At 33.4% G+C, this 16,234-nt stretch overlaps 1 protein-coding gene across 1 annotated transcript in view; it reads right to left on the bottom strand.

Annotated features, from left to right (window-relative positions):
- Positions 1-14,815, bottom strand: part of LOC120420638 (uncharacterized) — a 31,610-nt gene extending 16,795 nt beyond the window's left edge. Inside the window, exon 1 of the mRNA XM_039583716.2 lies at positions 14,279-14,815. Within this exon, the coding sequence (XP_039439650.1) occupies positions 14,279-14,588 (310 nt within the window). The 5' untranslated portion in view covers positions 14,589-14,815. The remainder of the gene's footprint in view (positions 1-14,278) is intronic.
- Between the last annotated feature and the right edge of the window lie 1,419 nt (positions 14,816-16,234).

The following is a 16,234-nucleotide window of genomic DNA, read 5'->3' as shown; positions in this document are numbered from 1 at the left end:
CCCTCAGGGCCATGGCCACTCCGAGTGTGGCCAATCCTGTCAAAATGGCCATTTTAATCACCAGTATCAAAAACCATGAATTTTGATACCCATATTGTCCCAAGTCGTATGGTTCGATAAATGTCCCCCCGGTAGAACCTTCCCTCAGGGCCATGGCCACTCCGGGTGTGGCCAATCGTGTCAAAATGGCCATTTTAATCACCAGTATCAAAAACCATGAATTTTAATACCCATATTGCCCCAATTTGCATGGTTCCGTAAATGTCCTCCCGGTAGAACCTTCCCCAGGGCACTGGCCACTCCGGGTGTGGCCGATATCCTACCAATTTGTTCAAAATCATTTCGGTATTCCGGTGACCGTTCTGGCAACCGTCAATATCTTCTTGGACCTCCCTCAAGTTTATGCACCACCTGTTTCTTTCAACGTGTGCGTGTGTGTGTGAGCATTAAAATTCCCAACGTAAGGTCCTTCTTTGATGAAAGTCTGATGGACACTAAATCCTCCAGAGGCTAACTTTTAGCTTAAATAGTTTTCACGGCATCCACGCAACAGAAACAGAATGTCACGCCGAGGGCATGCGACGGTAACGCTACATTTTCGAAAAATTTTGCATTGACACCGCAGATAGAGCTTTAAGACAAAGTCCTTTGTCAAAAAGCAAAGCAATCCACTTTAACGACCCCCGGGTCTTTTGTGGTCTCTGTTGCAAGTTTCTGCTCATTTCTAGGCGTCCGAAGGTTATGTGTGGTGAGTCACTCAAAACCTCTTTTACGCTAATGGACCGACGTTTACTTCCCCATCCGATAGAAGGCGTGGTCAGGCAAATCTCGTCTCGAAAAATGCCACCGGGTCCGTCTGGGATTGAACCCAGGCCATACTGGGGTTTGGAGGCTACCACGCTAACCACTAAACCACCGGACCCGGCGATACAGTCTAGCCCCGGTTTTGCACGCCTCGGATTTACACTGCCCCGGTTTTGATTCGTTCAGCTGCCTCGGTTAAGCACGGTCCAGTGCTTAACTGAAGCACAGAGCTTATTGGATTTTGGCTATATGGGAGACATTGGCTTTATTCGCATGAAAAATCATGCAAACATTAAAATCTTATAGTGTTTTGGAATCGGGATGATGTCAGCTATCCATTAAAATTATTATTTCATGAAAATTTTCACAAAAATACGTATTTTTCCTGTATTTTGGAAATACAATGTTTCTCAAAAAATACTCAAAATTATTGTTATTGCAATATGGGTATTAAATGATTGAAATTTTTTCATACATTTCGAATGTAAAATATTTTTTTTGAAATCACTCAAAATTTTCACAAAATTACGTATTTTCGAAAAAATACTCAAAATTCATTTTTTACAATATGGGTATCGAACGATTAGGATTTTTTTTATACATTTCGAATGTTACAACAACATATTTTGAAAACACTCAAAATTTTCACAAATCTACGATTTTTCGAAAAAAATCTAAAAATTTCTGGTTGGGTATCAAACGATCAAGAAATTTTGTGTATTTAAAAAAAAAATGCTCAAAATTTCTGTGTTTACAATATGGGTATCAAACGATCAGGACTTTTTCATACATTTCGAATGTAATAACAATTTTTTTGTAATACTCAAAATTTTCTCAAAACTATGAATTTTCGAAAAAATACTCCAATTTTCAGTTTTTTACAATATGGGTATCAAACGATCGGTATTTTTTCATACATTTCGAATGTGATAACAACATATTTTGAAAATACTCAAAATTTTCACAAATCTACGATTTTTCGAAAAAAATCTCAAAATATCGAACGATCAGGAAATTTTGCGTATTTTTTCGAAAATACGTAGTTTTGTGAAAATTTTGAGAATTTCCAAAAAATTTTGTTACTACATTCGAAATGTATGAAAAATCCTGATCGTTTTATACCCATATTGTTAAAACTGAAATTTTGAGTATTTTTTCAAAAATACGTTGTTTTTTGATTTTTTTAAAGTATTTAAAAAAAAAAATTTGTTTTATTCGAAATGTATAAAAAAAAATCAAAATCGTTTGATACCCATATTGTAACAACTGAAATTTTGAGTAATATTTTTTTCGAAAAAACGTAGTTTTGTAAAAATTTTGAGCATTTTCAAAAAAATGATTTAACATTCGAAATGTATGAAAAAAAATCTGATCATTTGATACCCATATTGCAATAACAATCCTTCTATCGGATGGGGAAGTAAAACGTCGGTCCATTAGCGTAAAAGAGGTTTTGAGTGACTCACCACACATAACCTTCGGACGCCTAGAAATGAGCAGAAACTAGACCACAAAACAGAGACCACAAAAGACCCGGGGGTCGTTAAAGTGGATTGCTTTGCTTTTATTTGCAATAACAATATACTTTTTTTGGTTTCTTTAGAGAAAAAAAAAATGCATTTTCAAAATACAGGAAAATACGTTTTTTGTGAAAATTTTCATGAAATAATAATTTTAATGGATAGCTGACATCATCCCGATTCCAAAACACTATATTTTTTTGATTTTTGCATGATTTTTCATACGATTATAGCCAATGTCTCCCATATAGCCAAAATCCCATAAGCTCTGTGCTTCAGTTATGCACGCCTCGGTTTTGCATCCCCCATATGCGGTGCTAAACCGAGGTACGACTCCGATTATCCGAAGTTTCAATTATCCGAAGTTCGATTTTCCGAAGGTTTGTATGGGGATTCGGATATTTTTTTTTCGTAATTTCGTCTGTTGTGTGCTATCTTGTGACAACGACCGTTTAGTACTTTTCGAGAAAATCGATTTTTAAAGTTTGATGGTAAATAATTTCAAAACAATGAATGATGGAGTCAAACTTTTTGAAGCAATCGGTTCGTATACTATCGCTAAACAAACGCTCCAAGTTTGAATTAATTTGGTAACACCAGTTAAAAGATATAGGATACAGTAAATTATGTAAACAAAAATCTGAAAAGCACGTGTCACAAGTGTGTTTTGAATGTAAAATTGTACTACGTGTCACAAGTGTGCACAGAATTACCTTACAAACAAAAATAATCTCAAATCAATGGTTTAATCGACTTTATCAGTATATTTTTAAAAACAAAAGATGGAATTGCTTTAAAAAAATAAGTATCAACACAAATTTTTGAAAAATTAGAAAAAATTCCACATTTTCCAATAACATGTATGACGTGTCACAAGTGTGCACGATCATTTTGATGATAAAATGGTCCATGTCACAAGTGTGTTTTGCGATAGCCGGGAAACGGAAGCGAATTTCCAAAATCGGATTAAAGCATCTTATAGTGTTTGTTAAGTATAACAAAACGTCATCATTAACTCATTTTCGACTAAAATGGTCGTTGTCACAAGATATCACACAACAGACGATTTTTTATTTTCTTGTTTTTAACATAAAATTTGAGTTCTATGACCCCAATTCAGTCAAATTTGAATGGTTGGTTGCGTATTAAATTGAAAAATGCATTTTTTCAATATTACATCACCGCCATTTTGGTCGCCATCTTGGATTTAAAAATTCTAAATCACCTTAGTTTAATGGTCATACTAAAGCTCGATTATCCGAAGTGAAATTTTGCCAAGGTCATTATCCGAAGGACTGTATCAAACAAAAATCGTCTCAAAATAACTTATTTTCATAGAAAGGAGCAGAAATTTCCTTTTTTCTCCTCTCTTCAACATAAAACTTGCAACATAGTTTTTCTAGAGAGTGCCACAAAGTTGTGCGGCGCCCATCAAAAACGCTCGACCACGGCGCGGTCGTAAATTATATAATGAAGCCAATCAGAGCATTTCATCAAGCGCGAGGTGGAGGAGCGCAGCTCGTTAAATCCCATCATCTACCATCACCCTCTTAAGGGAGGGCAGGCCAAGAAAAAGTTGCAAAACTTTCGCACCCAGAGCGCAATAGAAGTGCCAATCTCCTAGTGCCATCTTCAAATATCGTTTCACAGCACGCTTTTCTACCTGCGCTACCTTTATGGCGACGACCACGAAGCAGCGAAGAACAAACTCGCGCCCGAATGAGAGTTATGCTGCATCAAAGGTGTCATAAAGAGACTTCGCCCAATCCTACCTCCACTGATTTTGCTTGGAAAAGTGGGAGTGTGTGGTTGATAACTCGTTTAGCACGAGTGCATTAAAGTTTTTTTTTATCGTAATTCCCACATGTGAGAATAAAGGGGTAAATCACCAAATTACAAGCAATTATTCGCCTAATAATAAATTTTAAACACTTTATTTAAAAAGTGAAATCAAATTGCCAAATTACCCTCCGGTTTCATACGTGTTTGGGCGAATATTACCCATAATTGGGTAGCCGAGCAGATATTATGGTGGGAATCTGCCGAGGGCTGCATAAATTGTGACTACAGCGCACAGCAGACAGGATTTCAGGAAGATACTTCCACGTAACAATATCGTCACACACCCATAACCATCACCATAATCGTCACCAGCATCTAGTGGGAGTATGTGAGACACTTGAGAGAGATGTTGACAATGTTGTGATGACGACGGTAGGAGTTCACTTACACGTGTAATAATTAAATTTTATCCTGTCGAAAGACGAATTAAATTTTAGTACAAATCTAGGGTTTTATTCGAAAAGGTCTTAAAAAATAAGGCACCCCATAGCTTACCATATTTGGAACATTAAAAAAAACCAGTAATGTACCATGCGTCTCCTCTGAAGTGATGAGGCATTCATTCGTTCAAAGGAAACGCGTGGTCATCAGATCATTATTAGGCATGTTTTGAATTTTTGACAATTTTGGTGAAAAAATTGACTAATTGACACTGGGTGAGTCCAGAAGTCGCTGGTTTGAATCCCGCAGCGGGCGCTCTAAAATTCTTTGTGTAAATATGGGGTTTTCGGCGCCGTCGCTCCGTGCCATACCTTCATACACTTAGGAGCCCAGGGCGGCGAAGTCCTTGTAGATTAAAAGGAAGACACTACACGGAAAGGAGTTCCATCGTGAATTTAACAATCGCAATTAGCTGGCTCGTTTTTGGCTAAAACACAACTTTTTTAGTTGTACCAGCTAATTATTTAGTAAAAATTCAGGACCCATTGTTGTTGAAATTTAGGAACACCGATTGCTATTCTGCTGACAGCAACTGACTGCCTGCATTCCACTGACAGTAAAATTTTTGCTAAAAGAGCTCCTATTTTAGCTAAATTTTATCTAAATTTTAAGGACAAATTAGGTAGAAATGACAGCTCACGGATTCGCTTGTCAGTTCATGTTTGCCTTGAATCCTGAGTGGTTGTATGTTTTATAAATTAACGCAAAAAGAATTAAACAGTGAGGTGCTGTGACGCGAAGTGAAATTAAGTGATTCTGTAAAGTGTTTTGCAGTGATTGTTGTCATTTACGACTGTAATGTAAGTAAATTTAACAGCCACCAAAGTTGCAACTGTCGGGAACGAATCGACGCACGACGCTTCGAAAAGATCGCACGGAACATCCATGGTCCATTCGGGCCAACCAGCTTTCCTCTATCGGCGCCCTTAGCAACACCACCGGTTGGACGTGTTTACCGAAACCCGTCGCATCTTTTTCGACCGGCAGAGCTTAAAGTTCCAGCATTTCTACGGTGTCCAGTTCTAGGTCGTGATAATGTTCTCTTTCGCTCCATTTAAATACATGGAAGGCTGTAAGAAAGTACTGTTGAAAAGGGTTAAAAGTTTTTTAAAATTCTAATCATAATTTTGATAATTTCAGAAAAAACAATGGGTTTGTTTGGCAACTGGCAAAAACAGGTGGAATCGGGCTAACAATCTGGTGACATTGTATGGCGAGTTTTACTACTCCGAGGGCACTTTACGATGTTGAGCTAGGATCGGCCACCCGGGCGACAAAAAATCAACGAGTAAGTCTGGATTTTTTTTTTAAATTATCACTATGGTTCTTCCTTAACAAGTTCCCAGAATCTCATTTCATAAAAAAAAACTCGAGAAATGATTCCTTACCCCAACAAACATCAATCACACAATGATTATTTACAAACTACCTTACCTGATGATGATATTTATGTTATTTATGTTATGTATGTTATTGTGGTAATATTCCTCAAAATTGTCAAAATTGTCAAAATTGTCAAAATTGTCAAAATTGTCAAAATTGTCAAAATTGTCAAAATTGTCAAAATTGTCAAAATTGTCAAAATTGTCAAAATTGTCAAAATTGTCAAAATTGTCAAAATTGTCAAAATTGTCAAAATTGTCAAAATTGTCAAAATTGTCAAAATTGTCAAAATTGTCAAAATTGTCAAAATTGTCAAAATTGTCAAAATTGTCAAAATTGTCAAAATTGTTAAAATTGTCAAAATTGTCAAAATTGTCAAAATTGTCAAAATTGTCAAAATTGTCAAAATTGTCAAAATTGTCAAAATTGTCAAAATTGTCAAAATTGTCAAAATTGTCAAAATTGTCAAAATTGTCAAAATTGTCAAAATTGTCAAAATTGTCAAAATTGTCAAAATTGTCAAAATTGTCAAAATTGTCAAAATTGTCAAAATTGTCAAAATTGTCAAAATTGTCAAAATTGTCAAAATTGTCAAAATTGTCAAAATTGTCAAAATTGTCAAAATTGTCAAAATTGTCAAAATTGTCAAAATTGTCAAAATTGTCAAAATTGTCAAAATTGTCAAAATTGTCAAAATTGTCAAAATTGTCAAAATTGTCAAAATTGTCAAAATTGTCAAAATTGTCAAAATTGTCAAAATTGTCAAAATTGTCAAAATTGTCAAAATTGTCAAAATTGTCAAAATTGTCAAAATTGTCAAAATTGTCAAAATTGTCAAAATTGTCAAAATTGTCAAAATTGTCAAAATTGTCAAAATTGTCAAAATTGTCAAAATTGTCAAAATTGTCAAAATTGTCAAAATTGTCAAAATTGTCAAAATTGTCAAAATTGTCAAAATTGTCAAAATTGTCAAAATTGTCAAAATTGTCAAAATTGTCAAAATTGTCAAAATTGTCAAAATTGTCAAAATTGTCAAAATTGTCAAAATTGTCAAAATTGAGGCATTCATTCGTTCAAAGGAAACGCGTGGTCATCAGATCATTATTAGGCATGTTTTGAATTTTTGACAATTTTGGTGAAAAAATTGACTAATTGACACTGGGTGAGTCCAGAAGTCGCTGGTTTGAATCCCGCAGCGGGCGCTCTAAAATTCTTTGTGTAAATATGGGGTTTTCGGCGCCGTCGCTCCGTGCCATACCTTCATACACTTAGGAGCCCAGGGCGGCGAAGTCCTTGTAGATTAAAAGGAAGACACTACACGGAAAGGAGTTCCATCGTGAATTTAACAATCGCAATTAGCTGGCTCGTTTTTGGCTAAAACACAACTTTTTTAGTTGTACCAGCTAATTATTTAGTAAAAATTCAGGACCCATTGTTGTTGAAATTTAGGAACACCGATTGCTATTCTGCTGACAGCAACTGACTGCCTGCATTCCACTGACAGTAAAATTTTTGCTAAAAGAGCTCCTATTTTAGCTAAATTTTATCTAAATTTTAAGGACAAATTAGGTAGAAATGACAGCTCACGGATTCGCTTGTCAGTTCATGTTTGCCTTGAATCCTGAGTGGTTGTATGTTTTATAAATTAACGCAAAAAGAATTAAACAGTGAGGTGCTGTGACGCGAAGTGAAATTAAGTGATTCTGTAAAGTGTTTTGCAGTGATTGTTGTCATTTACGACTGTAATGTAAGTAAATTTAACAGCCACCAAAGTTGCAACTGTCGGGAACGAATCGACGCACGACGCTTCGAAAAGATCGCACGGAACATCCATGGTCCATTCGGGCCAACCAGCTTTCCTCTATCGGCGCCCTTAGCAACACCACCGGTTGGACGTGTTTACCGAAACCCGTCGCATCTTTTTCGACCGGCAGAGCTTAAAGTTCCAGCATTTCTACGGTGTCCAGTTCTAGGTCGTGATAATGTTCTCTTTCGCTCCATTTAAATACATGGAAGGCTGTAAGAAAGTACTGTTGAAAAGGGTTAAAAGTTTTTTAAAATTCTAATCATAATTTTGATAATTTCAGAAAAAACAATGGGTTTGTTTGGCAACTGGCAAAAACAGGTGGAATCGGGCTAACAATCTGGTGACATTGTATGGCGAGTTTTACTACTCCGAGGGCACTTTACGATGTTGAGCTAGGATCGGCCACCCGGGCGACAAAAAATCAACGAGTAAGTCTGGATTTTTTTTTAAAATTATCACTATGGTTCTTCCTTAACAAGTTCCCAGAATCTCATTTCTTAAAAAAAAACTCGAGAGATGATTCCTTACCCCAATAAACATCAATCACACAATGATTATTTACAAACTACCTTACCTGATGATGATATTTATGTTATTTATGTTATGTATGTTATTGTGGTAATATTCCTCAAAATTGTCAAAATTGTCAAAATTGTCAAAATTGTCAAAATTGTCAAAATTGTCAAAATTGTCAAAATTGTCAAAATTGTCAAAATTGTCAAAATTGTCAAAATTGTCAAAATTGTCAAAATTGTCAAAATTGTCAAAATTGTCAAAATTGTCAAAATTGTCAAAATTGTCAAAATTGTCAAAATTGTCAAAATTGTCAAAATTGTCAAAATTGTCAAAATTGTCAAAATTGTCAAAATTGTCAAAATTGTCAAAATTGTCAAAATTGTCAAAATTGTCAAAATTGTTAAAATTGTCAAAATTGTCAAAATTGTCAAAATTGTCAAAATTGTCAAAATTGTCAAAATTGTCAAAATTGTCAAAATTGTCAAAATTGTCAAAATTGTCAAAATTGTCAAAATTGTCAAAATTGTCAAAATTGTCAAAATTGTCAAAATTGTCAAAATTGTCAAAATTGTCAAAATTGTCAAAATTGTCAAAATTGTCAAAATTGTCAAAATTGTCAAAATTGTCAAAATTGTCAAAATTGTCAAAATTGTCAAAATTGTCAAAATTGTCAAAATTGTCAAAATTGTCAAAATTGTCAAAATTGTCAAAATTGTCAAAATTGTCAAAATTGTCAAAATTGTCAAAATTGTCAAAATTGTCAAAATTGTCAAAATTGTCAAAATTGTCAAAATTGTCAAAATTGTCAAAATTGTCAAAATTGTCAAAATTGTCAAAATTGTCAAAATTGTCAAAATTGTCAAAATTGTCAAAATTGTCAAAATTGTCAAAATTGTCAAAATTGTCAAAATTGTCAAAATTGTCAAAATTGTCAAAATTGTCAAAATTGTCAAAATTGTCAAAATTGTCAAAATTGTCAAAATTGTCAAAATTGTCAAAATTGTCAAAATTGTCAAAATTGTCAAAATTGTCAAAATTGTCAAAATTGTCAAAATTGTCAAAATTGTCAAAATTGTCAAAATTGTCAAAATTGTCAAAATTGTCAAAATTGTCAAAATTGTCAAAATTGTCAAAATTGTCAAAATTGTCAAAATTGTCAAAATTGTCAAAATTGTCAAAATTGTCAAAATTGTCAAAATTGTCAAAATTGTCAAAATTGTCAAAATTGTCAAAATTGTCAAAATTGTCAAAATTGTCAGCTTTTTGGGCAAAAATGATTTTTTTTTGAAATCTTGCTAAAAAAACTAGTAAGACTAACCAAAATTCATGCAAAAACAGCAAAAAAGCTAGCTATACCAGCCAAGAGGCTGGGTAAAAGGTTTCCGCTGTGGTGGCATTAATGGAAAATTTTGAAAATTATTCCAAAGAAAATGGTTGAAACAGTAAAAAAAATTGCTGGACTAACTAGAAAACGCGCAAGAATACCATAAAATCTAGCTAAAATAGCTAACAGACCTTCTCAAAACATACAGCTTTTGAGACTGACAGCATTTTTCCAGCTTGCAAATTAGTAAAATTTACTAAAAATTTAGCTAGATTTATCATTTTTAGGACCTGGATCCAGCTGTCAAATCCAGGAATTTTTTTTAGGATTTCCAGCTAAAAAAAATCGTGGTTGGAAAAACAACCAATTTTTTTAGGGTTTTTAACCGAAAATTAGTAAGATTCACGATAAACCTTCTTTCCGTGTAGTGGTTGGTACTAGCAATAGTGACCGACAGCTATAAATTCAACTTCGTTTCAAATTTCAACCCTGTAAGTATCCCAAAACGCTTAATATATCATTACAGTTAGGCCGTTTATTGATGATGAAATGATTTTCAAAGTTTCTTTAGATTTTATTGTTAATTCTCAGATATTTTGAAAATAAGTAAGGCTGTTGCAAATATTTTTCAAAGTTTATGTCGCCCCTTCAAAATCGGTCCTCTTGGGGGCAAAAAAATATGTTTTCAAAACACTTTAAAATTTTAACGGAATTGTGAGTGTAATCAACTTTAAACATTTTAAAATGCTTTCCCCTGTGTTTATTATCATTTTTAACAAATCAAGTTTATGAGCTAGTGTAAAATGAAATGTAATTTTAATTTTCATTTTTTGTATTTTTTTTGCCTCCTTTTGACTTTGGTCCATTTAAACTTTTAAAATATGTGTAACTGCCTTATGCTGCTATTACAAATTAGCAAAATCTCAATTAATTCATGAAAATATTTTTTACGTTTTTAGATCGGTGGTCCTAAAATTGAAAAAAAAAATAAAATAAATAAAAGTCTTCGCAAACATTTTTTTCAGTTTGTTTCGCATCCCCTTCACAATTGGCCCTTAAAATCAGGGACAAAAAAATCCAAATCTTTTTTTTTATGAAATTCCTAAATTTGAAAATAAGATTTAGACACAGTTTTGATAAAGTGTACCGTTTTCAAAATTCAGGCAATTTAGAGAGATATTTGACAAAAAATGTTCATTTTGCAAACTTGCCAATAAAAAAATTGTTTGCTTAATGCTGATAAAAATTGCTACAATTTTCTTGTTTTGAATTTGCTTTTCAGAATGGCATCCAGCCTTAATACAGCCTTAGAAACTTTGAATTTTGTGAAAAAATAGATTTTTTCCGTGTTATCTAATAGACCCTTTTTTCAACTAGCAATAACTCGGAAACTTTTGGAATGATTGACAATTTTGAAAATTGAAATTTGTGTAAAATTTTCTGCTCTTTTCAATAAAAATAATTTGGAATTTTGAGGATAAAATTTAAAAGGAAAGAATTAAATGCACTCAGTTTAGATTTTTTTAAATACGGGTCATACAAAAATGCTGAAATTTATATGACCCAATCTCACCCCCCAGACCCAATGCCCTGATGACGGTTTTGAGTATTTTCCAACATTTTTTTTTCAATCAATCCTCGACCCACTTGTATTTTGAAAACGGTGCACTCTTCGAAAAGTTTGTTGAGTCATTTTTGATTGCAAATTTTGTTTAACATTTCGCAAAAAAATTGTCTCACGATATTTGTTTTTGATTTTTCAAAAAAACTTTTTTTTATGTAATTCATATCTCCAGTTCAGGATTTTGCACTATCTCAAATTCTTGGGCAAAAAAAAATCTTTTTTGGTCTTGTATGGCCCATAAAAAATGCGACATTGTTATTAGGTGGAAATCGGGCCTATTTTGACTATTTACGATGTATGTAGCATGTGTACATGTTAAATAGGATCCAAACAAACAAATAATACATTGAAAACCTTTTCCTTAGCTTTAAAAAATGTCACAGCTCATTTAAACTTAAAATTCTCCAATTTGCTCCCAGCCCAGGCCATATAAAGGAAAAATTACTTTTCTTTGTTGGTCGATCTGTAGAGCCACTTGTGAATTTTTGTATGGATTTAGAAGTAAACAGCCTTCAAGGTTACTGTTTTTGAGACGTGTAACAATTAATTTCATCGATTTTTTCGCATTCTATTAACCAGTTCTACTAAAACAGTGAACTTTTTAAAAATATCCCGATTCTGAAAATGCTTCAATTTCTACAATGATTCAAGGGAAAAAATAATGCTTGTATGGTAATTGACTCTAACAGATGCCCTGATATGACTTTTAACAGTATAGAGCCGTTGGGTACTCTTTAGAGCCATCGAGATAGGTTTTAAGTTATTTATTTATTTAGACCGAATCACTCAAGATGATGACCCAAATTGCATTTTTCTCTAGAATGACTAATTCTTTCAAAATTTATGAACTTTTCCGATTGGGCGTATTTAAGAGGGACTTCGTACGATGCTTTTGGCACAGGGTTGGATATTTTAAACAGTTTCGTTTTTAAGATATAATGTACGAAATTAAGGTAAATTTTGTACCAAAAATACATCCATTATTGTAGCCCACCAATACCAAATTTTGGTGAACTGCAAAAAACTGTCACAAAAATATCTTCAAAACATACTAAACTAACACCATAATACATAACTAAATCAGTTTGTTAAATATATTTTAGTATGGAACGATTTTGCTGTGAAAACATGCACATGTCGCATTTTTTTATGGGCCATACTGTAAATTATATCAATAAACTTTTAAAATCTTAATATGTATTTTTGGAATTCAACTTTTTGTGGTAAATAATTAAATAAAAAAATCTTTTTTTACTTTCAATTATTTTTTTGTCTGAAAAGTCCTAATCATATCTAATAACTTTGCCAAAGACACGACATTAATTATCAAAAATGTTTTAGATCTTTAAGGGTTAGATTTTTGTTTAACAAAATATCGTCATTTAGGAAAATGTTTTAAAAAAATCATTATTTGCGAAGTCAAATTCGATATTGATTTTCACTGTATCTAACATTTTACTAATAATTTGATTTATGAGTATTAAACGCCGGAATTTTTTAACAGATGTTATCTACATTATAAATTATTCTTTAAAAAAATAATTATTATTTTATTAATAAACACTCACATTATCAGAATTCGTAAATTGTTAAAAAAGGGGTGGTGGCCCTGTGCTGGCGATATTAATGACGTCGCTGAAATCTTCGGGCGGCGAATACCGCAAAATTTAATACAGTAAAAATCTGTACATAATTTCGTGCTGTGATATTTCAAGCAATGAACAATAAGTGTTTTGTGAAAAATTGTGAGTCCTCATACTTTTAACTAGATACATTATCAACAAATATTTGATGAAAGTAAAAGCTTTCAAATAATGAGAGCTCTTTTGGAAAAATTACTTTTAAGTCCGAACGATAAAGATGAAAGTATAATTGACATTCTGCTGCTGAAAACTTTTGGGTGGGTGGTCCAAGTTTTTAACACTTATGGCTAATCGATAAGGAAGGTCTTTTTAAATTTATTTTAGAGTCCATTTATCAAAGAGGTAGGCAAAACATGCATTTTTGCTTTGGGTGAGTTATTAAAACACAAATATGTAACCTATTTGGAATCGTGAAATATACTATATTTTCTTGGTTTTTCAATTCGTACCATTGTTACATTAAACTCGTGATTTTTTTATATTTTCTTTAACTTTATTCTCAGAAACGTATTTTTAATTATTTAATTGCATTCTTTTTCACTTTCAATCACAAAAAAAAAACAACAAAGGGAAATGTTCAAATTCACATCCCAAACTATTGCGTTCCACAATTGAACCTGATACTTCCATCACACGATCAAAGATTAATCCACCCCACTCCTTCCTCCACCACCACCGGAAGAAACCCTCTCTCCTCCAATAATCCCACTTGAAGCCGGCGTCGCAATCGTCCCACGTGTTCCGCATCCACTTGAAAGCTACCGCGTCTCGACGGTGGCTTTCGAGAGCGTGCTATCAGCTAACAAATTAGTCTTCCAATTTCAATTCCACCGGGACTTTTGACTCTCGTAGAGCCTTGCAAAAGGAGGCACAAGACGGAGGCATCGGATTCGTCATTCCCCTTTGCCCTTTCCACTGACTTTTCCCTGCCTCGTGGTTTTAATGGAACAGACCTCGGAAAACCCCTTTTATTGTGCTCCGAATTTCCAGGTAAACCCTGCGTGCAGATCGCAAGCTGGGGGACTTATGAGGGTTCGCTGTGTCTCTGTGTGACGCTCACCTTCGATGTGCTGTGCCCTCCGAAATTACGCCACGAATTGTCTACGTGCTTTTGGGTTTAATTTGCGGTGAGTCAGAAGTTGCTTACTTTGATGTTGAATTTTTCAGATAAATGATTTTTTATTCGTCAAATTTCTGGAAAAATTACGTTTTTTTAATTTTTAGCTTATACAATCATATTCTAGCACACCGTGCTCACCTTCCAAGAGAAATGAGAGGTGGATCTGTTTTGCCCCCCCCCTCCCTTTCCCTGTTATGTCCCCAGAGGACCACCCCCTGCCCGTATTCCAAAAGACAAAAGCATTCTCAAATTACCTGATATTGTAAGTAATCCCAAAAGCATTCCGATGAAGTTCCTCATCGTTATTCCTCGACTCCTTCTGCTGCTGATCCAGCTGTTTCTGGCCGTACTCGTTGCTCGCGGTGCTTTGTTCGGTATTAAATTAAATTTTGCATCCACCAGCACCGGCGTCGTCGTCCTCTCTGTTGTTCTCGATTTGCTTCTTCGCCGCCGTCCGTTTCTTTCTCCTCCTCTGGTGCTGCCCTTAACAACCAACCCCGACCAGTCATTGCAGGCCACACTAAAGCTTTGGTTCTCTTTCGTTGGCACCACCCTGGCGTACATTTGTCTGGTTCGGATGCTATTATTTTGCTGTTATGTCGGGGGTGGTGTTGTTTACTACTGTGTGTTGGATTTGGGGGGTAGTTCACGCGCGGTGGTTATTCGGTGGGTTGAAACCTCTAGCTACCGTGGGGTGGGGTAGGTTTGCTGAGTTTGGTGCACATGTTTACTTTTGTTGTCACTGTGTCTTCTTCACTGCTGTGATTGGATTATACGTTTTTTATGGTATTTTTTTTGCCGTTAATGATTGTCTTTCAATAGATAATATCAGGAATCTTTTTCAAGTTAAACAAAAAAAAAACATTTTTTTATCTTTTAATTATGCTGCAATATAACCGAAATAAAGCTTGAAACATAATAAAACTCCAAATTCGTCCATTTTCAGAAGAAAAAAAAACGTTTGAGAACGCTCAAAAAGCCGAAAACTGTTCTCTGTGTTATTATAAGCGTAGCTCGGTCAACATTAACCCATTATAATTCAAAGGAATTTGAATTTTATTGAAAAAATGTACTGATAAGCTCCCTTTACTTCTAATTTCATGGGTTTGATTCTTGTGGAAAATGTATTACCTTACATCTTTGTTTAAGGAGCAAAAGCGCTACGATTCGAATCTTCATAATTTTGAGGTTAGGTTTGGTTGGCTTTCGGTCTTTTGGGGGAAAATGTTAATGGACGATAACTCATTTTTAAAATCTTACTAAAATCGACTAAATTCAACCATATTATGTTAAATTTTCCCAAAGATTTTTTTTTTAAAAGTCTTGTTAGTTTCAAAGTAAAATATGTAATCAACATTGTTCACAAAATAGCATATTTTGGTTTGCTTTTTCAAATTAAAAGTTTTTTTGAAAATACTAAAATATTCCCAAAATATCGTATTTTTTCGAAAACACTCAAATTTTCATAATGTGCAATACGGGTATCAACCGAAGCAAAATTTGGTATGCTTTGTCACTTTATTTAAGCTTTTTTTTTGTAAAATATTTAGTTTTTCACAAAATACCGTACTTTCCGAAAATTCTCAAATTTTCAATTTTTGCAATATGGGTAATAAACGAAGCGAAATGTGGTTTGCTTTTTCACTTTATTGGAGTTTTTTTTGTAAAAGACTAAAATTTTCTCAAAATACCGTATTTTTTTAAAAGCACTCAAATTTTTTAAATTCGCAAAAAAAAATTCAAATGACGCAAATTTATGTGTTAAGCATACCCAATTTGAATGTATGTATGAAGCATGCAAAATTTCGCTCTGTTTGATACCCATATCGCATAATTGAAAATTTAAGTATTTCCGAAAAAAATACTGTATTTTTTGAAAAAAGCAGTATTGTCCAAACTTCTAATAAAGTGAAAAAGCATAAACAATTTTGCATATTTTAAAAAATTGAGTAATTTGGAAAAAATACCGTTGAGAAAATTTTAGAGTTTTCCAAAAAAAATTCTAATAAATTGAAAAAGCATTCACAATTCCAATTCGTTTGAAACTCATTTTGCAAGCCTTACAAATTTGAGTATTTGCGAAAAAACACGGTAATTTGTAAAAATTTTAGTGTTTTCCAAAAGAAAAAAAACTCTAACAAATTGAAAATGCATACACAATTTCAATTCGTTTGAAACCCATTTTGTAAATAATGAAAATTTGAGTATTT

This window comes from Culex pipiens, chromosome 3, assembly GCF_016801865.2.
Source record: "Culex pipiens pallens isolate TS chromosome 3, TS_CPP_V2, whole genome shotgun sequence".
Lineage (NCBI taxonomy): Eukaryota > Metazoa > Arthropoda > Insecta > Diptera > Culicidae > Culex > Culex pipiens.
The sequence above is the reverse complement of the archived record's forward strand: the minus strand, read 5'-3'. Positions and strand labels throughout refer to the sequence as shown.